At 46.4% G+C, this 24,450-nt stretch overlaps 1 protein-coding gene and 1 long non-coding RNA gene across 2 annotated transcripts in view; one reads left to right on the plus strand and one right to left on the minus strand.

The window, feature by feature from the left end:
- LOC116418531 overlaps positions 1-24,450 on the plus strand; it is a 57,644-nt gene that overhangs the window by 383 nt on the left and 32,811 nt on the right. Inside the window, exon 2 of the long non-coding RNA XR_004228617.1 lies at positions 5,824-5,891. This is a non-coding gene — a long non-coding RNA (uncharacterized LOC116418531). The remainder of the gene's footprint in view (positions 1-5,823; positions 5,892-24,450) is intronic.
- On the minus strand, positions 4,082-11,969 carry KCNE2 (potassium voltage-gated channel subfamily E regulatory subunit 2). Its single transcript, XM_023190942.2, has 2 exons — positions 11,842-11,969; positions 4,082-4,755 (listed from the first exon to the last, which is right to left on the minus strand). Exon 2 carries the CDS (start codon positions 4,741-4,743, stop codon positions 4,342-4,344), a length of 402 nt encoding a protein of 133 aa, XP_023046710.1. The 5' UTR covers positions 4,744-4,755; positions 11,842-11,969; the 3' UTR covers positions 4,082-4,341.

Here is a 24,450-nt window from a genome sequence, read left to right on the forward strand (position 1 = left end):
GCGTGCAGAGTTTGAACCTCCCAGTGCTAGCGCCATGAGAGGGCACAAACTAGGCACCCATTACAAGGAACGAGAGGAATGTGCAGGGAGTTACCACCATGTGCTCTGCTCCCCTTCTAGGGATGAGGAAACTGAGGCCAGGGGGGAGTAAGGTGGCTGGCAATAGAAAACGCGCGACTGGCAGTGGCAGAATTGAGATTCGAACCCAGGCAGTGTAACTCCAAATCCCATCAGGACTCTTTTTGTGGTTATGTTAGAATGGTAGAGGGTGTGGAGGGAAGAACAAACTGAGGGGTGGAGGGGTTGGTTCTGTTAAGGGAAGTGTTCCTGGAGAACGTTACAAAAATAGCTTTGTTCTGAGCACTTAGTGGCTATTGCCTAAGTCTCATAACAGGGCTGTAAGGGAGGTGCTATAATGATAACCATTTCACAAATGAGGAAATGGAGACACAAAGAGATTAAAGTAATTTTTCCGTGGTTTTAAAGGCCGCAAGTACCGGAGCTGGGACTTGACCCTGGGTAATCTGGGTCTAGATTCTATCAAATCAGCCACTATCCTGGGCTCCTTTTAAAATAACATCTGAACTATGCTTTACGAAATAAGTGATATTCCGGTCATATGGAGCCAGTAGAACAGGCAGAAGGAACTCTAAAAGCGAGTGGGGTAGAAAAAACCAGCAAGTTGTTTGAACTGGCATTTTCAGTTGCTGGGTTAAAAGTAAAAAGCCCAGGTTGGGTGGGAGTGGATCCTAGAGTGTCAATCTCGGCAGATGGCTTCAACCACTAGATACCCAACATGCTTGGAGAGATTCAGCATTTCTCATTCCCCAAAAGTGAAGTTGGCTGATAACCCTCTATGTTATCACCTGTACTTTCAGTGATGGTAATAAAATGTACTTAATTAGGAAAACCTCGAATTTTTTTTTTTTTTTGAGATGGAGTCTCACTCTGTCGCCCAGGCTAGAGTGCAGTGGTATAGTCTCGGTTCACAGCAACTTCTACCTCCCAGGTTCAAGCAATTCTCCTGCCTCAGCCTCCTGAGTAGCTGGGATTACAGGCACCTGCCAACACACCCAGCTAATTTTTGTATTTTTAGTAGAGATGGGGTTTCATCATGTTGGCCAGGCTGGTCTCAAACTCCTGACCTCAAGTGATCCACCCACCTTGGCCTCCCAAAGTGCTGGGATTACAGGCATGAGCTACTGCACCCGGCCAGAAAAACCTCGATTTTGCTCTCCATGTGTAAGGATTGACTGAAATCATTCCCTGTTGCCGGAGGGAAGAGGCCCAGCTCAACTTCCCTTTGTGCAAAGGTAACTGACTGGGGATGGGGCTTGAGCCCAGTCAAGGAAGTGGAAATGCATAAAAAGTGGGAAGGGGTTGGTCAGTGGGATCTGTGTTTGTTAATTGGCTCATATCTAGAGGAGAAGCAAACTTCCGACTATGATGGGGGGCAGTAAGTTAGAGCAAGGCACCCATCCAGCAAAGAAAGTTTGAATGTTTGCGTTTCAAAGAGACATTACAGTTCTGAATGGTAGAAGATTTACATCTCAAGGGAGAGAGAAAGGATTTATAATTGTAAACTTTCTAAAGTAACTGCTTTAAGAGAGGGATCAGGGGACTATCTGCCTGTCACCAGGTTTTGGTTGGAACAAATGGTAAATTCTTCAGGTGGCGTTCACTTTTCTCGGGCAGGCACTTTAGCTTTCAGCTCTTAGAACCTATGCTAGCGTTTAAGTCTTAGTGTGTGCGAAGGTGGGCGAAATCATTTGTGCTAAGAGTCTGTAGTTTTTATAGGGCATGGTTGGGCTGTAGTCAGGAAGAGGGCTCAGAGGAGCTTGAAAATGTGGTTCAGGAGAAGGTCTTTGTCACCTGATGGAAACCTGGGTTTTCTGTCTAGATGCAGAGCAGAGGGCTGGGATTTAAAGCCTGATGGCTGCTCTGGCCTCTCTGAGATGGATGTTTCTGGGTGGGACAGCATTTCTGGGTTTCTGATCTGAGGAGGGAGGTCACTCTTCCTACATCTGCTCTTGGAATATGGATAGTTTTCTCTAACACTACTGAATGCTTCAGGTGGCATAATTGCAAATCCGTTATTAGGAAGTAGATACCTTGTGTATATCTCACTCTGTAATTTTTTTTTTTTTTTTTTTGAGATGGAGTCTAGCTCTGTAGCCCAGGCTGGAGTGCAGTGGCCGGATCTCAGCTCACTGCAAGCTCCGCCTCCCGGGTTTATGCCATTCTTCTGCCTCAGCCTCCCGAGTAGCTGGGACTACAGGCGCCCGCCACCTCGCCCAGCTAGTTTTTTGTATTTTTAGTAGAGACGGGGTTTCACCGTGTTAGCCAGGATGGTCTCGATCTCCTGACCTCGTGATCCGCCTGTCTCGGCCTCCCAAAGTGCTGGGATTACAGGCTTGAGCCACCACTCCCGGCCCTCACTCTGTAATTTTAAAGAGACAAACCTTGTGGTTGGAATGAGGAGTTCTATAAGTATTCTCTGAAGAAGAGCCTGTTTTTCTAAATTTTGTCCTAACACCCTGAGGCTTGAGGTCTTGCCCATCATTGCTGTGCCTTGACTGGGGTGTAGGGAGAAGAACAGGGTGGACTAGGAGGCATGAAGCTATGGGATGCTGAGGCCCCACATCTCTGCTGTCATTGACCTGCTACTCTCCACTGCTCTGAGAGAGAAGATCTTGACCTGCGTTAGACATGCCCTCCTGTCCTTGTGCTGGCTGGCTGTGTCCCCTTTGCATTGATCTCTGTTAGGACCTTGTCATATTGTACTGTGATGTTTAGCATCTGTCACCCAGGCTGGAGTGCAGTGGTACAATCTCGGCTCACTACAACCTCTCCTTCCCGGGTTCAAGCGATTCTCATGCCTCTGTCTCCCCAGTAGCTGGGGTTACAGGCACCTGCCACCACACCTGGCTAATTTTTGTATTTTTAGTGGAGACGGAGTTTTACCATGTTGGCCAGGCTGGTCTTGAACTCTTGACCTCAAGTGGTCCACCCACCTCAGCCTCCCAAAGTGCTGGGATTACAGGCGTGAGCCCCCGAGCCCAGCCTTGTTTATCCTTATGCTCCTGGGGTCTAGGCCAGTGAATCAAGTAGGTCAATGTTGCCTGACCGAATTAGTGAATGAAATCATCTCCTCTCAGTGGACTACAGTTTTTTCATCCGTAAGTGAAGTGGTCTCTGCCAACAGTAGAATGATCAGCCCTGACATTCTATGATATCCTGCACCACATGGTGTAAAATATTAAGTAGTTCCTGTCTAGGTCTTCAGAAGGCATCAACAATTTAGACCCTTTCTGTATCCTTTAGTTTCTTAAACACAAATGCAAATAAGTATTTGTAAATAGAGGAAAACTAAATTGAGTTGAAAGAATACATTTATAAAGCAACATTGTAACTTTTTTTCTTAATGAGAACTTTTTAAGATTAGTTTTCTGCAAAACTTTAAATGTTAGTTTTAAAATATGTTCTTAAATATTTGACTTCTCTGGTATGGATTGTTTATTGTTTGAAATGTTTGTTCAGGTTTGAGACCAGCCTGGGCAACATAGTGAGACCCTGTCTTTACAAAAAAAAAAATACAAAAATTAACTGGGTGTGGTGGCACACGTGCTTGTAGTCCCAGCTACTAGGGAGGCTGAGGTGGGAAGATCACTTGAGCCTGGGAGATTGAGGCTGCAGTGAGCTGAGATTGCGCCACTGCACTCCAGCCTGGGTGACAGAGCGAGACCCTGTCTCAAAAGAAAAAGAAAAAAAGAGAAATGTTCGTTCTGTTTTAAGACTTCTAAATAGGTTAAAGACCAGGAAAACAATAAATATAAAGTAAACTTATGGTTTGCTTTTTCATCTCTTCTGACTCCACACTCATGAATTAATATTATAGATAAATGCTCCTATGTCTGTCTGGTAAGCAAGTGACAGCTTTTGAGCCTCAGCTTCTACATAATACATCTGGGTTATTTATAAATTGAATTTGTCACACACAAATGATGTTTCATGAGAAAGAAGATTCAATGATTTGTAAATCTCTCCTTTCTATCCCCACGGCCACTGCCCAGACACTTTACTTCAAATTTGACTTTATTTTCACCACTGATATTGATTAAAATGACATTTACTTGCCCAGAAAGCAAAAGAGGTCTTCAGCACAAACTATTGCTCCAACAAGCAAGCATAAATCACTGAGATTGAAATGTCATCTATCCTTATTGGCCAACCACATAATCTCCATGAAAATTCTCAACAGAGAGCAAGGAACTCGCTTTCTTCTAAGCAATGACAATTTGGATTAGCCTCGTGGCACTGGCATCTCTTCGTGTCTGGATGTCAGATGTTGGCTTGGCGCCTTTCTCCCTTATCAGGGGACATTTTGAACCCAGTTGCACCAGTATTCTCATGGATGGTGGCCTTTGATTCTTCTAGATTCAAGATTTGGCTCTTGTACTTTTCCTGCCAGTCCTCTACAATGTACTGGTGGTAGGGGTCATTGGAGTGTTCCTGTCTCTTGGATTTCACGGTGCTCACCAGGATGGCCACGATAATGAAAGAGAACATTCCAATCATCACCATGAGGTACAGGATGACATAGTAGAAGTTCTCAGCATCAACTTTGGCTTGGAGGGCCTCTTGCTCAGCTGTCGTGTTCCGGCGCCAATTGTCCATATAAGTAATAAAAATCCTTTGGAAGACGTCTTCCAGCGTCTGTGTGAAATTGGATAAAGTAGACATGCTTCCCTCCTGCTGTAATTTAAATAATACAATAGGTGAACAAAGTTAGGAAAACAGAACTTTTCTGGATTTGGCTATGTAAAGGTGGGAGGGAGATGCCAGAAGAGAAGTAATAGTATTTCTTCATCTCCTGGCTGGTGATTGAATGCTTATTTTGTTAGTCTTTAAACTGACTGTATACATTTTCACATTTTTTTTTTTACAATGCATGATTATTGTACAAGAAAAATGTTAAAGGCAGACAAAATTATATATATACACTTTGATATCTACATATGCATGTAAATACATGTATGTATGTATACATATGAAATACATATGCATGTAAATACATGTATGTATACATATGAAATGCATGTATGTATACATATGAAATACATATGAAATACATGTATGTATACATATGAAATACACATGCATGTAAATACATGTATGTATACATATGAAATACATGTATGTATGTATACTTATGAAAATGGAGAAAATATTAGAAGTACATAGATCAGAATGTTAACAGTGGGTGGTGTGCTTAAAGGTATATTTTCTTCTTTATGCTTTTCTCATATTCCACATTTTCATCAGCAATCTTGCATTACTTTTGTTTTTTAAAAAATTGGTAACCTCACCGAGGCGGGTGGATCACGAGGTCAGGAGATGGAGACTATCCTGGCTAACGTGGTGAAACCCTGTCTCTACTAAAAGTCCAAAAAAAAGAAAAAAGAAATTAGCCAGGAGTGGTGGCGGGTGCCTGTGGTCCCAGCTACTCAGGAGGCTGAGGCAGGAGAATGGTGTGAACGCGGGAGGCGGAGCTTGCAGTGAGCCGAGATCGCGCCACTACACTCCAGTCTGGGTGACAGAGCAAGACTCCATCTCAAAAAAAAAAAAAAAATGGTAACCTCATAAGAGCTAGAATAATGCCACCACATTCATAAGCACTCAACAAACGTCAGTTGAATGAACCAATGACTCATTTATGTTCTCTGTTTTTAGAGAGTTGTGGGGCATTATGAGATAACATCGAGGGAAAAGATTGCAGGGGCATTGACACACTCTCCAATTTGTTCCATCCCCTCTGTCTAGGTGGCACGTTGTCCCAAGTATCCTAAAGGGAGAGGTGTGTACATCCACATTTGAAAGAAGCATTTTAGGTAAGTGATGCCAAGAAACAATCTGAGAGATTATTCCTATGTTTCTTTTTTTTTTTTTTTTTTTTTTTTTTTTTTTTTTTTTTGAGACGGAGTCTCGCTCTGTCGCCCAGGCTGGAGTGCAGTGGCCAGATCTCAGCTCACTGCAAGCTCCGCCTCCCGGGTTTACGCCATTCTCCTGCCTCAGCCTCCCGAGTAGCTGGGACTACAGGCGCCCGCCACCTCGCCCAGCTAGTTTTTTGTATTTTTTAGTAGAGACGGGGTTTCACCGTGTTAGCCAGGATGGTCTGGATCTCCTGACCTCGTGATCCGCCCGTCTCGGCCTCCCAAAGTGCTGGGATTACAGGCTTGAGCCACCGCGCCCGGCCTATTCCTATGTTTCAAATCCATCTCTCCTTTTCATCCCCACTGGCACTGCCCAGCCGCCAGCGTCTCTCACCTGAATAATATAATGCCAGCAGTGTAACACAACACAATCCTCCCCAGAGCCATCTCTTTGGGGTTATATGTGACCCTCTCTGCCTTGAATAGCCATCATCAATGTGCCTTTTTTTTTTCTTTTTCCCGGAATCTCGCTTTTGCCCAGGCTGGAGTGCAGTGGCATAATCTCTTCTCATTGCAACCTCTGCCTCCTGGGTTCAAGAGGTTCTCCTGCCTCAGCCTCCCAAGTAGCTGGCACTACAGGCACGTTCCACCACACCTGGCTAAGTTTTGTGTTTTTGGTAGAGATGGGGTTTTACCATGTTGGCCAGGCTGGTCTCGAACTCCTGTTCTCAGGTGATCCACTCACCTTGGCCTCCCAAAGTGCTGCAATTACAGGCGTCAGCCACTGTGCCCGGCCAGTGTGCCTTTTTGAAGAGGGAAATTATAGTGTCATTTGTTTGCTTGTAAAATGATGCGATGGTTGTTCTTAAAATCAAGCCCTAATTCCTTAACAGCATTTACCCCATTGGCTTAGCAGGCTCCTGACCACCTCCTCAGTTACCCTTTGCTCACTACAGTTCGGTCACACCTGACATCTTCCTTCCCTGTCAGTAAGCTCTCTTGCCTCAGGACATCAGCACATCCTGTTCTCTCAACCTAGAATACCTTTGCCTTTCTCTTCCACCTGAGATCATGCCACTGCACTCCAGCCTGGGTGACAGAGCAAGACTCTGTCTCAAAAAAATAATAATAATAATAATAAAATTAATTAATTAATTAATTAATTAAATTAAATATTTTGCCTTGCAATCGTTTGCCTTGATGTTTGCCCTGATGTCTAAAGCCCCACAATTCTCTAAAAACAGAGATGTATAAAAAAGCACATGTATATAATTCTCTGAAAACAGAGAATATAAATGAGTAATTGCTCCATTTAACTAACATTTGTTGAGTGCTTGTTATAAATACGGCATGATTCTAGCTGGTGTGAGGTTACCAATCTTTGTAACCTCCTCATTGTTTAGTTTCCAGCTAGTTGTCCCTTCTGAGACTACTTCCCTGGCTCTACTCTAAATCACTTCCCACCACCAGCACCATTTTCCTCCAACAGCATCTCCTTTTTCTTCAAAAGCACACGTCACATGCAGTAACTAAATGTGTGTGTATATATTTATATTACTTTTGTTTAAAAAAGATTGGTAACCTCACACCAGCTGGAATAATTCCATATTTATAACAAGCACTCAACAAATGTTAGTTAAATGGAGCAATTACTCATTTATATTCTCTGTTTTCAGAGAATTATGTACGTGTGCTTTTTTATACATCTCTGTTTTTAGAGAATTGTGGGGCTTTAGATATCAAGGCAAACGATTGCAAGGCAAAAGATTTTATTTTACTTTTTTTTATTTTATTTTTCTTTTGAGACAGAGCCTTGCTCTGTCACCCAGGCTGGAGTGCAGCAGCACGATCTCAGCTCACTGCAACCTCTGCCTCCCAGGTTCAAGTGATTCTCCTGTCTCAGCCTCCCAAGTAGCTGGGACTGCAGGCACTTGCCACCATGCCCAGCTAATTTTTTGTATTTTTAGTAGAGACGGGGTTTCACCGTGTTAGCCAGAATGGTCTTGATCTCCTGACCTCGTGATCCACCTGCCTTGGCCTCCCAAAGTGCTGGAATTACAGGTGTGAGCCACTGCTCCCGACCAAGTTTTTTTGTATATATATATATATATATATATGTATGTATGTGTGTGTATATATATGTATGTATGCATATATGTATGTATGTATATATATATATGGTGTGTGTGTGTGTGTGATTATTGGTTTAGGGTCTCATCTTTCCAACTCGGCTGTCATGTCTGCCAACTTTGTCTAGCTCGGTATAGCAGATTTCTGACACATAGAAGGCACTCAGTGGACATTTGATGCATGAATTAAAGTGCCAGGTACTATGGTAGGCGATGAAACTTCAGAGATGACAGGAACTTTGTGAAAGGCTCGGTTGAATGGGAGAGACCAAATCAAAGACAATGCAATGTGCAAAGAGTTGTAACAGGTATGGACAGAAAGATAAGGGGGCTCAGAAAACGGAGCTGAACACGGTTCACAGATGGGGCAAGTGGGTTTCAACACAGCTGGAAGGAGCACAGGCAGGAGGTGAACCCGTGACTAGCCACTAGTAAAAGGCCCATCATCCCAGCAGTGGGTTTGCTGCTGGCATTCTAAAGACCTGCCGTCTGTAGCATGTGACTTTTCTTTCCTTCATGAAAAGAGAAGTTTCAGATCTCCCCCATCTGGGAAAAGAATTTCATTAACTGAATAAACAAACCTATTAAACAAATAAACTTGCAGGCATTTCTCCCACAGAACATCCCTCCCCAGGATCTTCCTCATTGAGAATTACCGTCACCAAGATAATATACTCTTCTCTGTCTGATGTTTTAAGTTCTATTACTTAGAGAGCTCTCAGATCTTTCTCTCCCTCTTCTGGTCACACAGACTAGTGGGCTGGAAGGAAACTTAACAAATAGATAAGATTGTCCCAGGGTATATACCAAGCATTATTTCCTAAGCAATGTAACAGAGATGTGCTTTTTTCCCCTTTTTAAATGATATAGTCTGCTGTGAAAGTTAGCTGAGCTGGCTTTAATCCACTCAAGACTTTGCCAGTGGCTCTTTTACCCTTTTATTTTCATTTTATTTTGTATTAACTCTTTTTTAAAATAAAAAAGTAGTGATGAGTTCTCACTATGTTGTCAAACTCCTAGCCTCAAGTGATCGCCCTGCCTCAGCCTCCCAAGATGCTGGGATTACAGGTTTGAGCCAACGTGCCAGGCCTTTTTTTTTAAGAGACAGTGTCTGGTTCTGTGGGTATAGTTCTTTTTCTCTCGTAGGAACCCCGGCCAGCTGTTACCAGTCCACAGTACTTTCCCTGACCTCCCCAGGTCTAGGCAGAGGCCCTTTTTCTGTGCCTCTTCTGCAAACGACCATGTTGGTTTTGTTTTCGTTTTTCAATTACCCGTGTATTCTGTGCTTATTCATGTGATCCTCAAAACCACTCTATAAACTCCTACCTTCAGGATATTTAGTGAGATTAAGTAACTGAGTCCCGATGACAGGAGAGCTTGAGCCCCTGGAAGGCAGGGATTGCTTTACTCATCTCTGAATCCCAGGGCCGTACACAGCGATGGGTACGTAGCAAATCTTAAGTTTGTTGAATGAATGTGTGAATGAATGACAGTTCCTCTCTCTGTGGAATTCACTTGGAAACTACCAGAACAGTGATTCTTAATTTATTCTTAACGGGTGTGGGAATTGGGGGAGGGGGAGGGGCGGTGCCAAAGATCCCTCGCAAAGTAAAATAAAATGATGTGACTTTATTTTTCCCCAAGAAAGTATACATATGCACGTAGGAAGCTCTACATTCAATTTCAGGGGACTCCTGGGCCCCCTGAGGCCCATCCAAGAATCTCTGCCACAAAAGGTCTTTGAGATGAGGGACTTCAGTGCTGGATTCCACTGGATTCATTTGGGTTTGTTTCCAGGTGCAGGCATGGCAGCGTTCACCAGCCTTTTAGAGCTAAGTGGCCCCAAATGCCAGTCATTTGTTCAAGCCTTCTAATGTGAACAAAGGCCCCACTGCTAAGCAGGTCAGGAGGTGCTTTGTGATAAGACTTAATCACAGGGATGAAAGGGCCTACAGGGATTAAATACCTGAGTGCTGACCCCTGGCCAGGCCAAATAAACAAGATCCAAAAGGGATTTGGCTTTTGCACACGGATGCGTGAGATGTGGCTGAGTGACCCACGCCTGCTTCATGACCACAGGGAACAAACAAATCACAGTGTGTGAAAACAGTTCCATTGAAGGACATTATACCAAGACATTCAAATTATAAGTGGGTTGATTTCAATTTTTTATTCCCAGAATTACTGTTTAACTGATAGACATCAACCATATTTGGAGGCGCAGTGGTTTACACCTGTAATCCCAGCACTTCGGGAGGCTGAGGCAGGAGGATTGCTTGAATCCAGGAGTTTGAGATCAGCCTGGACAACATAGTGAGACACCACCTCTACAAAAAATAAAAAATTAGCTGGATGTGGTGGCACACTCCTATAGTCCCAGCTACTCAGGAGGCTGAGGTAGGGGGATAGCTTGAACCTGGGAGGTCAAGGCTGCAGTGAGCCATGATCACACCACTGCACTCAGCAGTGACAGTGAGACCCTGTCTCAAAAATCAAAACAAAACAAACCATATTTGGTATACATACTTATCCTACCCCTAAGTAGAATATCATAATAGGCATTTACTTTAGTAATGCTAAGACAGCTATTATTTATGTTCTCTGGAATTATATGAAATGGCCATTTATGTATAAGTTAGAAGTGGTCAAATATGGGCAATTCATGTGTATCAACCTAGGAGGACCTCCATTTCCAGTGAATACTTCTTGCTGAGTCCTAGCACAGGCTGCGCCCTGGAGATCATTTAGGCTGGTTTGCTCTCTGATAGGTGGAATAACTATAGCCTAGAAAGCTTAAGTCACCTGTCCAAGATCACAGGCCTCTCAAGTTGGCCGCAATGCCTGCACTAGAACTCACGTCACCCAAGCCAGTGGCCAGCACTGACTGTCCTAGCAGAGGTCACACATTCCAATAACTCTCTGTTTTCATTGCTGTGACCAGTTGGCTCAACTGGGTACAAGACATAAGATCAAGACCACGGTTTGAGCTTACACATGTCATTAGTGGTGCCCTGTCCCTAGGCTACAGAATGATCCCCTAATTCCAGCCATTCCTGTCACAAATGTGTGTTATTCATGACAAGGGCAATCAGGACACTATTAGGAAAGTAACATTCCTTTGACCCCAAAGTCCAAAGTTTTCTTTTCTTTTCTTTTTTTGAGATGGAGTCTTGCTGTGTCACCCAGGCTGGAGTGCAGTGGCACAATCTGGTCTCACTGAAAGCTCTGCCTCCTGGGTTCATGCCATTCTCCTGCCTCAACTTCCCGAGTAGCTGGGACTACAGGCGCCAGCCACCACACCCAGCTAATTTTTTTGTATTTTTAGTAGAGATGGGTTTCACCATGTCGGCCAGGCTGGTTTCAATCTCCTGACCTCAGGCGATCCACCTGCCTTGGCCTCCCAAAGTGCTGGGATTACAGGCGTGAACCACCATGCCTGGCCCCAAAGTTTTCTTTTCTTGAAACATGGTAGATCATTAGCATCACCTGGGCCTACAAAAGGCAGCAAAGTCTTTCATTTTCATATCAAGAAGAGAAAACAATATGATTACCTACATTTACCATGAATCCTCCATTTAAAAAAACTCTCGAAATTTTTGTTCTAAGGCAATTAACAAAGAAGTGAGTACGGAAAACACAAGAAGGAAAGAAGGAAGAGTGGATGAGGAGCCAGGCCATATACCAGGAAAATAATTCCTTTTAGCATTTTCTGGAAAAGGCAAATAGATAACTTTGTTACTTAATTCCTCAAAAAATAAAGAATGTATACTAAGACTTACCTATGCAGTGTGTAGGCAGGATGAAATTCCTTTCCAAAGCCAGGCTGTTCTGAACCTTCTTGCTGGTATTAACGAGCTCTCTTGTGGGTTGCACACAAGCCTCAGCCTGCTGGGCACCTTCACCTTACAACCATCTAAGCCCTTGCAACTGCAGTCTGCAATCCTAGGCTTTTATGAACCCACATGTTTAATCTAATCGTATGTGGAAAGTTAAATACTAACTGGCAGTTAGAATTCACCTTGGTGCCTGATGGAGTGGGTGCCTCAGGGACTCTGGCTTTGGGCAGAGTGGCACAAGTCCCTGCTCTGGGACCCTTCCTGCCAGCTCCAGCCAGGGAAGGACCTGGGCACAGTGAGCATCTCTCCCCAGAAGAAGTCTTCCTCTTAGGGTAGGCTTGGGAGACAGCAGCATTCCCTGCCAGAACACGTGGGAAGGGCCGGTGGCTCACGCCTGTAATCCCAGCACTTTGGGAGGCTGAGGCAGGAGGATAACCTGAGATCAGGAGTTCGAGACCAGGCTTGCCAACATGGTGAAACCCCATGTCTACTTAAAAAATGCTACTCTGTCCCTGCTACTCTGGAGGCTGAGGCAGGAGAATCACTTGAACCCAGAAGGCAGAGGTTGCAGTGAGCTGAGATCATACCATGGCACTCCAGCCTGTGTGACAGAGTGATACTCTGTCTAAAAAAAAAAAAAAAAAAAAGAGAAGGAGAAAGGAAAAAGAAGAAAGAAGAAGAAAAAAAGACATGAGAAGGACAGGGCCCCAGAGAGAGGAGTCAATAACAGCCATCTCTGGGTTGTTGGTGTGGGTTGAGGATGTCAGTATAATTCCAGGCAAGTGCCATGTTCTGAAGATACTAAATACGCTAAATTTTGTGTAAATACTCCTCCATGGGACCATTTCCAAATGACTTTATAACAACATTGTTGTCTTGTAAAAGAGAAACGAGCGGCAAGGGTACTAAAGTACTACATGGAGGAGATGGAAGTAAGTCCAACAAAGAGGTTTTGAGGTTTTCGTTTTTGTTTGTTGTTGTTGTCGTTGTTTTGAAACAGAGTCTTACTCTGTCTCACTCTGTCACCCAGGCTGGAGTGCAGTGGCACAGTCACAGCTCACTGCAGCTTTGAACTCTTGGGCTTGAGGGATCCTCCTGCCTCAGTCTCCCAAGTAATGGGACTACAAGTGTGTACTACACCTGGCTAATTTTTATTTTTTGTAGAAATAGGGCCTTGCTCTGTTGCCCAGGCTGGTCTCAAACTCTTGACCACAAGGGATCCTCCAGCCTCAGCCTCCTAAGGCACCGGGATTACAGGTGTGAGCCATGGTACCTGACCCCCAGCAAAGTATTTAAAGACCTAGCAAGAGCTAAGCAAACTCTACTTACCAAAAGATCCTTTACTATCATGATGGGGACCCTCGGATTTGGGAGAACTGAGTCTTTGTATTGGCTGTCATTTAGGAGTGCTTTTATTGTATTAACCTCAGGTAACCATTGCCACAACCTGATGTAGAAGGTACTATGAACTTAGCCAAGGGAATCAGGGCACAAGAGGTCCAATGACATGGAGATGGAGCCATTTGGATTTGAATCCAATTTAAATGGCAGCCACGGAAGTTACATTCACTCACTCAAAATCACTTCAAGGTCATGTGGGTGGTCATTACTCTGTAACTTGTCTCATGGTTTTGTAAAAGGAAGGTTCACTTTGTTTTAAAATTGGAGTTTCATATTAAATGCTGCTCTGAACCATGTGGCTTGAAGCACACTGGGTGGCAAGAGGAAGATGGCTAAGATTTAAAATGATCTACAAATTATTGCAGAGTTAGCGTTATTACGTGTATTTTAAAGAAATAGAAGGATCCCTTTAACTCCGCACAAGCTTCTCATTAACACCATTTGTCCTCATGGGTTGCCTTCACTGAACAAGATAGGCAAACTCAGCCAGGAGGAACACTTTGATGGTGCAACTCAGTTCACCATGCCTCTGCAGAAACGGAAGCAAAACGTTCTAGTAATTCTGCTAGGAGACGGTGCCACCTGCTGGTGGGAACAGGGAACTGAGGCCAATCTTCTAACAGCCCTTGTGGTTTAACTTCACTCTTGAATTCTCCCGGTGCCCAGGAGAGGAGAATCAAAGCAGCGTGTTTGTCTACGCTTTGGTAATTACAGGCAGAACTGGACGGCGATGTGTCAGGGAGGCTGGCAAACCAGGTGAGCAAATTACTTACTGTCCCTGGTCTTTGGATTCTTCGTTTGTAAGATAGAGATAATAAGAGTTCCTGCTCATTTGGCTTGTTATAAAAGTTAAATGTGATCACAGATATGCAGCACATGGCACAGAACCTGGCGCGAGGTAGGATAGTAAGTGCCCTACACATATTAGCTTTTGCTATTTTTTTTTTTTTTTTTTTTTGAGACGGAGTCTCGCTCTATCGCCCTGGCTGGAGTGCAGTGGCGGGATCTCAGCTCACTGCAAGCTCCGCCTCCCGAGTTCCCGCCATTCTCCTGCCTCAGCCTCCAGAGTAGCTGGGACTACAGGCGCCCGCCACCTCGCCCGGCTAGATTTTTGTATTTTTCAGTAGAGACGGGGTTTCACGGTGTTAGCCAGGATGGTCTCGATCTTCTGACCTCGTGATCCACCTGTCTCGGCCTCCCAAAGTGCTGGGATTGCAGGCTTGAGCCACCGCGCCCGGCCAGCTTTTGCTATGATTTTAAAAGAAATAAGCAAGACCACATGCCAGTGAAAAGGAGAGCTTGACCAGACCTCACCAGTTAAAAGAATGTTCTAGCACCAGGTGAAGAGTAGCTCCTTAATGGTTAATTTTTAGACAGGTCTTACCCATACCCCGCTACACAATTCACAAAACGAGATTGAGAAACTGGAAGGAGACAGTTTGGATCTGTGTCCCCACCCAAATCTCATGTTGAATTGTAATCCCCAGTGCTGGAGGTGGGCCTGGTGAAAGGTGATTGGCTTATGTGAGCCATCCTCCTAGTGCTGTTCTTGTGGTAGAGTTCTCACGAGATCTGGTTGTTTAAAAGTGTGTAGCACCTCCCTGCATCCCCCTTCCTCCTGCTCCAGCCACATAAGGTGTGCTTGCTTCCCCTTTGCCTTTTGCCATGATTGTAAGTTTCCTGAGGCCTCCCCAGAAACTGAGCAAATGCCAGCACCATGCTTCCTGTACAGCCTGTGGAACTGTGATCCCATGAAACCTTTTTTCTTTGTAAATTACCCAGTCTCAGGTGTTTCTTTATAGCAATGTGAGAATGGACTAAGGCATGGAATGAGATGGGGTCTGGAAGAAATGGATGCAAAAGCAAATATGACCCTTATGCAGTTAGAGGCTGGAGAAGAAAATGGAAGGGGAGAGTTGCTGAGTGTTCCTAACAGGCTGCAGCCTCCTTAATCTCTGCAGCAGGCTCAATGGATTCACTCGACATCATCCCCAGCAAGCAAGTGAAATGGTACATGCCTAGAAAACAAGAGACATAAAAGCAAAGGTTCTCTTTGAAAATCAGATTGCAGGCTCGGCATGATGGCTCACGCCTGTAATCCCAGCGCTTTGGGAGGCCGAGGTTGGCAGATCACTTGAGGTCAGGCGTTCAAGACCAGCCTGGCCAACATGATGAAACCCTGTCTCTACTAAAAATACAAAAATTAGCCAGGCATGGTGGCACACACCAAGTCCCAGCTACTTGGGAGGCTGAAGCATGAGAATTGCTTGAACCCGTCAGGCAGAGGTTGCAGTCAACCGTGATCGTGCCACTGCACTCCAGCCTGGGCAACAGAGCAAAACTCCGTCTCAATAAAAAAAAAAAAAAAAAAAAAAAAAAAAAAATCAAATCAAATTGCAACCGACACCTTTACAAGAGCTCTTTTGCCTACATATTTAGTGTGTTTTTAAAATCCAAGGAGTTGAGTCTGCATTTGGATATAAAATCAGATGTTATTCAGCTTGCCATCCAGCAATAACAGAAAACAAAATTCTTTCAAAAAGGAAGAGCTGGCCGGGCACAGTGGCTCACGCCTGTAATCCCAGCACTTTGGGAGGACGAGGAGGGTGGATCTGATTTGCTTTCCGGGAAACTGATTTGCTTTCCAGGAAACTGCTTTGCTTTCTAGGAAACCGATTTGCTTTCTAGGAAGCTGATTTGCTTTCCAGGAAGCTGATTTGCTTTCTAGGAAACCAGGGCGAGTATTAAATGACCAGCAAGTAGGCAAGGCTACGAGCAAAACTGCACATTTATTTTTGGTCCCCCAGCTTCAGGAAAGAAGGTGTGGGGGAGGGGTGAGGTCCGTCGGTCTCCGGCAGGGGAGGCCGGGGGAGTCACCCGGTGGAGCTCTCGGGTGGAGTTCCTACAGTCCCGAGAGGAGTGAGGGCTGAGGAAGTGCGCACCGTGCGCCCACCGAGAGCGGCTTTTATGTCCTGGGCCTGGGAGTGGGAGGGCAGTGGGCGGGACATAGGTGGGTCGGGGCTGGGCGGTAGGCGTGGCTAGGTGGGTTCCGGTTTTTCTCCGTCGGAGGTCGGGTTGCACCTGTGCAGTTGACCTGTGTCTTTCCCGGGCGCGGGAAAGCTGACGGTGAAGAAGCCGGAACTGCGCCATCTTGCCTCCGTTCGTCCAAACAGTCCAACCTTTTATTGATAATAGTGATAAGGGGCGCCATGGTCTGTCTGGCTACTTCCTGCTGTTAAGGGTCGTCGTTAAGGTTGGAGTCTATGGTTGGTATTTGGACGTACAGATGAAGAGGCATCTGGTTGAAGGTGACGCGCGTGATCTCTTGAACTTTGGCTCAGAGAAATTTGATTAAAACAGGAGCGAGACATAAGACAAAACAGAGGATTAGTATGGGAATTAGGAATGGGCTATATAGAGTATGGCGAGAAATTGGGATGAGCGTAAGAGGTCAGGGAACATGTGGTGGTTGGGAGAGTTTGGTGAATTTGAGACGGGTAGGGGTAAGTCTAGTAGATGTCCACTGATTGTCTTCTGTGGGGGCCTTTTTTAATTGTGTTATATGGACCCAGTGCGTGTGTCCTAGAAGTTTGGCTGCTGTGTATGTAGATAGGAGGACAGTATAGGGACCTTTCCACCTGGGTTGAAGATCTTTGGCTTGGATATTTTTTAAGTATACTTGGTCTCCTGGGCTGAGAGAGAGATGTGGGCTATAGGTGTCTGTTGGAGGGGGGTGTGCTAGTTCTGCATGTTGTCTCAGGGGTTGTCTCAAGAGGGTGAGGTATGGGAGATAAGTTGCCAGCGGGGAAGAAAGGGTGGGTAACTGCTGGAGGGTGAGGGGTCGGCCTTAAACTAATTCAAACGGACTGAGGCCTGTCGGACTCCGTGGGGCTGCTCGCAGCCGGGTTAGGGCTAAAGGAAGGAGAGTTACCCACGATTGTCGAGTCTCGAGGGAGAGTTTGGTGAGCTGTTGTTTGATGAGTCCGTTAGCCTTTTCTACCTTACCAGAAGACTGAGGTCTATAAGGAATGTGGAGTTTCCAGGTGATGTGTAGGAGGGCTGCCACCTGTTGGACTACCTTAGAGACGAATGCTGGGCCGTTGTCAGACTGAAGAGTGAGCGGGAGGCCAAACCTAGGAATAATGTGTTCGGTGAGTATGGAGGCAACTATATTGGCGGTTTCTCCTGTAGTAGGATAGGCTTCTATCCATCCTGAAAAAGTGTCCACAAGGGTTAAGAGGTATTTGAATTTTTTATGTTTTGGTATATGTGTGAAATCAATTTGCTGGTCTTCGCCTGGTTGGTGTCCTCTGAGTTGGTGGCTGGGATGGGGATTACGCAATGTGCCTTGAGGATGTGTCTTTAGGCAGATAGGGCACTGCTGGTTGATTGTAAGTAAATGTTTTTGTAGTGCTGGACGGTGGAGGAGGGGATTTAGAAAATTGTATAAGGCTTTGGGTCCTATATGTAAAGAATTATGTATGTCTGTTAGAATGGTATGGAGTTGTGTTTCAGGAATAACTAATTTGTTATCAATATATATCCAGTCATCTGAAGTTAGTTTGGCTGTTGGATTTTGTAATAGTTTGGCCTTTTCCTCTTGGGTGTAAATAAGGGTATATTGAGGAGAGAGAAAACAAATAGAGGGAAACGTGGGGGTGGAGAATCCGGCCGCCGATTTGTCAGTGGTGTCGGCAAAACTATTGCCAGCTGCTACCGGGTTAGATGGAGTTTGGTGGCCTCTACAATGTATAATGGCTACCTTGGAAGGTGCCGACAGTGCATCTAGTAGTTTGAGTATTTGTTTTTTGTTGATAATAGGGGTACCGCAGGTGGTTAAAAACCCTCTCTCTTTCCAGATGACTGAATGGGTGAATGCAATTAGGAAAGCATATTTAGAATCTGTGTATATGTTTACTGTTTTTCCTTTTGATAGGAGGAGTGCCTTGGTTAGTGCAGTGAGTTCTGCCTGCTGTGATGTGGTCCCTTGTGGTAGGGGTTTTGCCTCTAAAACTGTGGAGGAGGTAACTACTGCATATCCTGCCTGTCTGTTTCCTTGAGGGTTGATAAAGGAGCTGCCATCCACAAATAGGGTTAGTTGTGCATTCTGAAGGGGCTGATCATGCAAGTGTGGGTGGCTGAGGGGTTGAGCCTCCAGGACTTCAGGACAAGAATGTTTAGTATGAGGTGGGTTGAGAGGGTCTGGCAGTAAAGTGGCTGGATTTAGAGAGGAGCAAACTTCTAAAGTAACAGTGGGGTCTTCTATGAATAAGAGATGGAAAAGTTGGAGCCAGGATGGAGTTAAGTGGCTAATACTTTTATGAGAGATAAGATCTTGAAGGCGGTGTGTGGAGAGGACTGTTAGATTACTGCCTCTAATGAGCTTTTTCGCTTCCTGGGTCAGGCAGGCTGCTGCTGCCAACGCACGCAGACAGGGTTGCCAGCCTTGTACAGTTGGGTCTAGTTGTTTGGATAGATAGGCCACAGGGCGGTGGGTGCTGCCGACAGGCTGGGCTAAGAGACCAACTGCCACTTTCTGCCTTTCATCTGTAAAGAGTTGGAAGGGACTCTGGAAATCAGGCAGTGAGAGAGTGGATTGTGAAAGAAGGCAAGCTTTTAAGCGGGTGAAATGAGTCGAGATTAACTTGGGGTTGGACAGAGGCCCATGTGGGGTTTCTTTAACTGTGGTGTATAAAGATTTGGCTAAGATTCCAAAATTGGGGATCCAATGTCTGAAAAAGCCTATTAGACCTAAGAAGGATTGAACTTCTTTTGCATCTTGAGGGGGAAGAAGGTATCGTATTAGGGCCACACGGTCGGTCGTTAGTGACCGGGTTGTTGGGGTGATTTCAATTCCCAAGTATGTGACGGTTTGGCGAGAAATTTGGGCCTTGTTTTTAGATACCCTATAACCTAGTGAGCCTAAATGGTTGAGGAGAGTTGCAGTGTCTAGAAGAGAGTCTTGTTTGCTAGGGCTACAGATTAGGAGATCATCTACATACTGCAGAACTTTGCTATTGGTGAGGGGACAGGAGGCCAGGTCTCTTGCTAAGGCCTGACCGAAGAAGTGGGGGCTGTCCCGGAACCCTTGTGGGAGGACTGTCCACGTCAGTTGAGTGGAGGTGTGTGTGTCTGGGTCTTCCCATGTGAAAGCAAAAAGGAACTGGCAGTCTGTGTGTAGGGTTATGGTAAAGAAAGCATCCTTAAGGTCTAGCACAGTAAAATAAGTAGAATTGGTGGGGATATGGGACAGAAGGGTGTAAGGGTTGGGAACTACAGGGTGTGTTGGACGGATAGCCTCATTGACTAGCCGAAGATCCTGTACTAACCTACACGTTCCGTCTGCCTTTTTGACTGGAAGTATTGGAGTATTACAGGGGGAATGGGTGTGGACAAGAATATGTTGGCTAAGTAGCCGTGTGATAATTGGCTTTAAGCCCTGTAGATGTGTCGGAGAGAAAGAGAATTGGGGGCAGTTTGGGAAACGAGTGGGGTCTTTGAGCTTGACAAGAACTGGTGGGTGGTGGGCCGCTATGACCGGGATGGAAGTGTCCCACACTTGAGGGTGTACAAAAATTGGGAAGATGGGGGGTGGGGATGGCATAGGAGGAACATGTGCGCATGCAAAAAGCATGAACAACAGGTCATGAGGGGATTGAAGGGGAGTAGATGAGGTGGTGGGAATGGATATGGAGGCCCTTAAGGTGCTCAGGATGTCTCAGCCTAATAAAGGGGTAGGGCATGAGGGTATAATGAGGAACGAGTGCGCAAAGTAATTGTTGGCCAGGCAGCAATTAAGGAGGGGAGTTTTTCGTGGAGTGGATGGCTTTCCAGTTACTCCTACTACGGAGATATTGGATGGAAGGCTAGGTCCAGAGAAGGATGGCAAAACAGAATAGGTAGCCCCGCTGTCGATCAAAAAATTAATTGTCTTACCTGCTACCAGGAGAGTTACCCGCGGCTCGGCGAGGGTGATGGGGGTCCCCGAGTCTCGGCACCTTCAGTTGTTGTCGTCCAGATGTAGGAGCTGGAAGGAGCTCCCAGGATCCTGGGAAAGGGGGTCACGTCGAGATGTGGCATCTGTTCTCAGGGTGGGGCAATCAGACTTCCAGTGTCCTTCCTGTTGGCAAGCAGGGCAGGGGGTTGCTGGTGGACGAGGGTTAGGACATTTGCTGGCCCAGTGTCCTGACGCCTTGCACTTATAGCAAGGCTGCGTTGGGGCTCGGGGACCTTGTGGACACCTGTTGGCATAGTGTCCTGCCTTGCCGCACTTATAGCAGGCTCCTTTTTAGTCTTGGAGTCTGCGGGGTGTGTGCTCTCTGGTCTGGGGTTACGACTGGGTTGTAAAGCCGTCGCTAGGAACTGCACTTTCTGTTTGAGGCGAGCCTGTCGCTGTGCCTCAGCCGTCTCCTCTCTGGAGTTATAGACCTTACAGGCCAGTTTAATTAGGTCTTGTATTGGTGTCTCGGGACCATTTTCCACCTTTTGGAGTTTTTTGCGAATATCGGGAGCTGATTGGGAAATGAAATGAGATGCCAAAATAGTGGCCCCTGTGGGGGAGGCCGGATCTAGTCGGGTATATTGGGTTAGAGTCTCAGTTAGCCTATTTAGGAATGCAGCTGGATTTTCTTCCGGATTTTGAGAAATTTATTTTAATTTGTTGAAATTTATGGCCTTGTTTGAAGCCATTTGCATACCAGCCAACAGGCACTGGACCATGATGTCTCTCCTACGGCACCCAGGCTGGCCTACCTGGTAGTCCCAGTCTGGGTCTGCCGAGGGGGCTGCTTGTTCCCCTAGTGGAATGGTGGCGTCAGTTAAATGTTGTTGGTTGGCGTGCTGCCTGGCGGCCACTAGGATGCACTCTTGCTCCTCAGGGTTTAGGGTAGAGGTTAGGATAACCTGGAGGTCATGCCAAGTTAAGTCATAGGCCAGACAAAGGTATCTAAATTCCTTTATGTATACAGTGGGATTAGCTGAGAAATCCCCTAAACGCTTCTCAATGTTGGAAAGGTCAGCTAGTGAAAAAGGGACATGTACTCTGACTACCCCCTCCGCCCCAGCTACCTCCCGCAAAGGCGCTAACACTGTAGGAGGGTGTGGGGCAGGAGTGGGGGCGCCAGCAGGGCACCTAGAGCAGGTGTGGGCAGAGATAGGGGACCCTAGGCGGCCGGCTGAGGACGTGGAAGGGGGCACGGGAGCGAGCGGGCCACCAGTCGATGAGGAGGAAGGAAGAGGAGTCTGGGCAGGAAGGGAGGGGGTGGAGAGAGCGGGGAGAGAAGGAGGAGTATAGGGCAGGTCGGGACGAGAGCGTAAGGCCCAAAAGCCTTGTATGTAATTAATTTCAGACCACTTGCCTAGTCGCTGGCAGAAATTGCTGCTAGGGTGCCCTCTGGTGGCCATTGAGACTGATTGTCTAGTTTGTATTGGGGCCACGCCACAGTGGAGAGGAAAATTAACCGCTTTCTTTTGAGGTCTTGTTGGAGTTGTAGAGTTTTTAGATTGGCTAGGAGGCACCCTAAAGGGGTGCTCTTTGGCAATTTGGACTGGGGGTTTCCCATTTGTTTCGTCTTTACTTGCACAATGGACACAATGGAAGTGGAAGTGGAAGTGGATCTCTGCCTGGCTTCAAAGTGTCCTTTGGAACCAGCAGAGACAGACTGGAGGCTCTTGGAGCCAAGGTGGAGATTACCTTCAGGCGGACGTCTCCGTCCTGAACGGGTCTCCCGAGCCACTTGGTGGCTCAAAAGTGGGCCTCGGACCTGTGCAGGATTTTTGGTCGAGGGAGGTAAAGAGGAGACAAGGGCACTTACCCCAGAGAGGCCGTGAGAGTGAGGGAAGCGGGTCTCAGATCCTGGTCCGTCCGCGGCGTGGAAGCAGGAGGAGGTTCCTCAATCCTCAGAGGCCTGAGGAGAGGAGGGGTCTCCTCCTGGGTTTCGGCACCAGCTGATTTGCTTTCCGGGAAACTGATTTGCTTTCCAGGAAACTGCTTTGCTTTCTAGGAAACCGATTTGCTTTCTAGGAAGCTGATTTGCTTTCTAGGAAACCAGGGCGAGTATTAAATGACCAGCGAGTAGGCAAGGCTAGGAGCAAAACTGCACATTTATTTTTGGTCCCCCAGCTTCAGGAAAGGTGTGGGGGAGGGGTGAGGTCCGTCGGTCTCCGGCAGGGGAGGCCGGGGGAGTCACCTGGTGGAGCTCTCGGGTGGAGTTCCTACAGTCCCGACAGGAGTGAGGACTGAGGAAGTGCGCACCATGTGCCCACCGGGAGCGGCTTTTATGTCCTGGGCCTGGGAGTGGGAGGGCAGTGGGCGGGACATAGGCGTGTCGGGGGCCAGGTGGTAGGCGTGGCTAGGCAGGTTCCGGTTTTTCTCCGTCGGAGGTCGGGTTGCGCCTGCGCAGTCGACCTGTGTCTTTCCCGGGCATGGGAAAGCTGATGGTGAAGAAGCCGGAACTGCGCCATCTTGCCTCCGTTCGTCCAAACAGGATCACAAGGTCAGGAGTTAGAAACCATCCTGCGTAACACGGTGAAACCCCATCTGTACTAAAAAATTAGACGGGCGTGATAGCGGGCACCTGTAGTCTCAGCTACTCGAGAGGCTGAAGCAGGAGAATGTTGTGAACCCAGGAGGCAGAGCTTGCAGTGAGCCAAGATTGTGCCGCTGCACTCCAGCCTGGGTGACAGAACGAGATTCCCCCTCAAAAAAAAAAAAAAAAAAAAGGAAGAGGTGTAGGAGACTGTTTCTCAGGAGTGTGCCTTTCAAGCTACCTGTACTATTCTGAGGGCACTGTTGTGGGTGCAAACTACTGAGTTAACGAGACGTCTGAGATGGGACATGACTGCTCATGACATATGATAGGGAATATAGAAAGTTGGATACTCTCGTCGGAAATCTTCAAATCAGTTAATGCCTATCCTGCTAGGAGATATCCTACATTGGACACATTGGCTTCTCTATCTATTGATTTCCTGTTAGGGTAGGTGAGGATATTAGCCTCTATATCCACACCCACTTCCCTCCTCCACACCTTCCCAATGTAATTACATCACAATTCAGAGTTAAATCCAACTTCAGAGTGTGCATTGTTATGAGGATATAAATACAGTTATTTGATGAGCTCAGTGGTGAACTGTAATTACATCTATATAGGTTTTTGTTTTTCTCGGAGTTAATAATTCTTTTTTTTTTTTTTTCCATTTTTGCCTAGCTATCTTTGATCCTCTTCCTACAGCCCTCAAGAGCTATGCAACATGCTCTCAATACAATTTTCTACATGATTTGCCTCATTAAATAATTTTCGTTTTTTCCCTAGAGACATCCCCAGTGGCTCCATCCTCTTCCTCTATCCCCGACTGGTTGTTCCGTAAGCATGCCATAGAGCAGGCATTCTGAGATTTGTTTTCACCACCATCCTGAGAATACCCTTCACTCCACTACTTGGCTGGGATCGATCCTTCCTTTCCTTCCTTCCTTCCTTCCTTCCTTCCTTCCTTCCTTCCTTCCTTCCTTCCTCCCTTCCTCCCTTCCTTCCTTCCTTCTGTTTCACGTGTCCATGTGAAGAGATCACCAAACAGGCTTTGTGTGAGCAACATGGCTGTTTATTTCACCTGGGTACAGGCGGGCTGAGTCTGAAAAGAGAGTCAGCAAAGGTGATGGGTTTATCATGAGTTCTTACAGGTTTTGGGACAGGCGGTGGAGTCAAGATCAATGTTTTGGGGGCGGGGGGTGGATCTCACAAAGTACATTCTCAAGGGTGGGGAGAATTACAAAGAAACTTCTTAAGGGTGGGGGAGATTATAAAGAACATTGATCAGTTAGGGTGGGGTAGAAACAAATCACAATGGTGGAATGTCATCAGTTAAGCTCTTTTCAGTTCTGTGGATCTTCAGTTGCTTCAGGCCATCTGGATGTATACGTGCAGGTTACTGGGGATATGATGGCTTAGCTTGGGCTCAGAGGTTCCTTCCTTCCTTCCTTCCTTCTTTCCTTCCTTCCTTCCTTCCTTCCTTCCTTCCTTCCTTCCTTCCTTCCTTCCCTCCCTCCCTCCCTGCCTCTTTCCTTCCTTCCTTCCTACCTCCCTCCCTCCCTCCCAGGCTGGATCCTTCCTTCCACCCTTCCTCCCTCCCTCCCTCCCTCCCTCCCTCCCAGGC

The sequence above is a fragment of the Piliocolobus tephrosceles genome, chromosome 19 (genome assembly GCF_002776525.5).
Source record: "Piliocolobus tephrosceles isolate RC106 chromosome 19, ASM277652v3, whole genome shotgun sequence".
NCBI classification, from domain to species: Eukaryota; Metazoa; Chordata; class Mammalia; order Primates; family Cercopithecidae; genus Piliocolobus; species Piliocolobus tephrosceles.

What these genes read in the sequence shown, in the direction of transcription:
- KCNE2 (XM_023190942.2), bottom strand. Translation starts at nt 4,743, where the DNA reads ATGTCTACTTTATCCAATTTCACACAGACGCTGGAAGACGTCTTCCAA.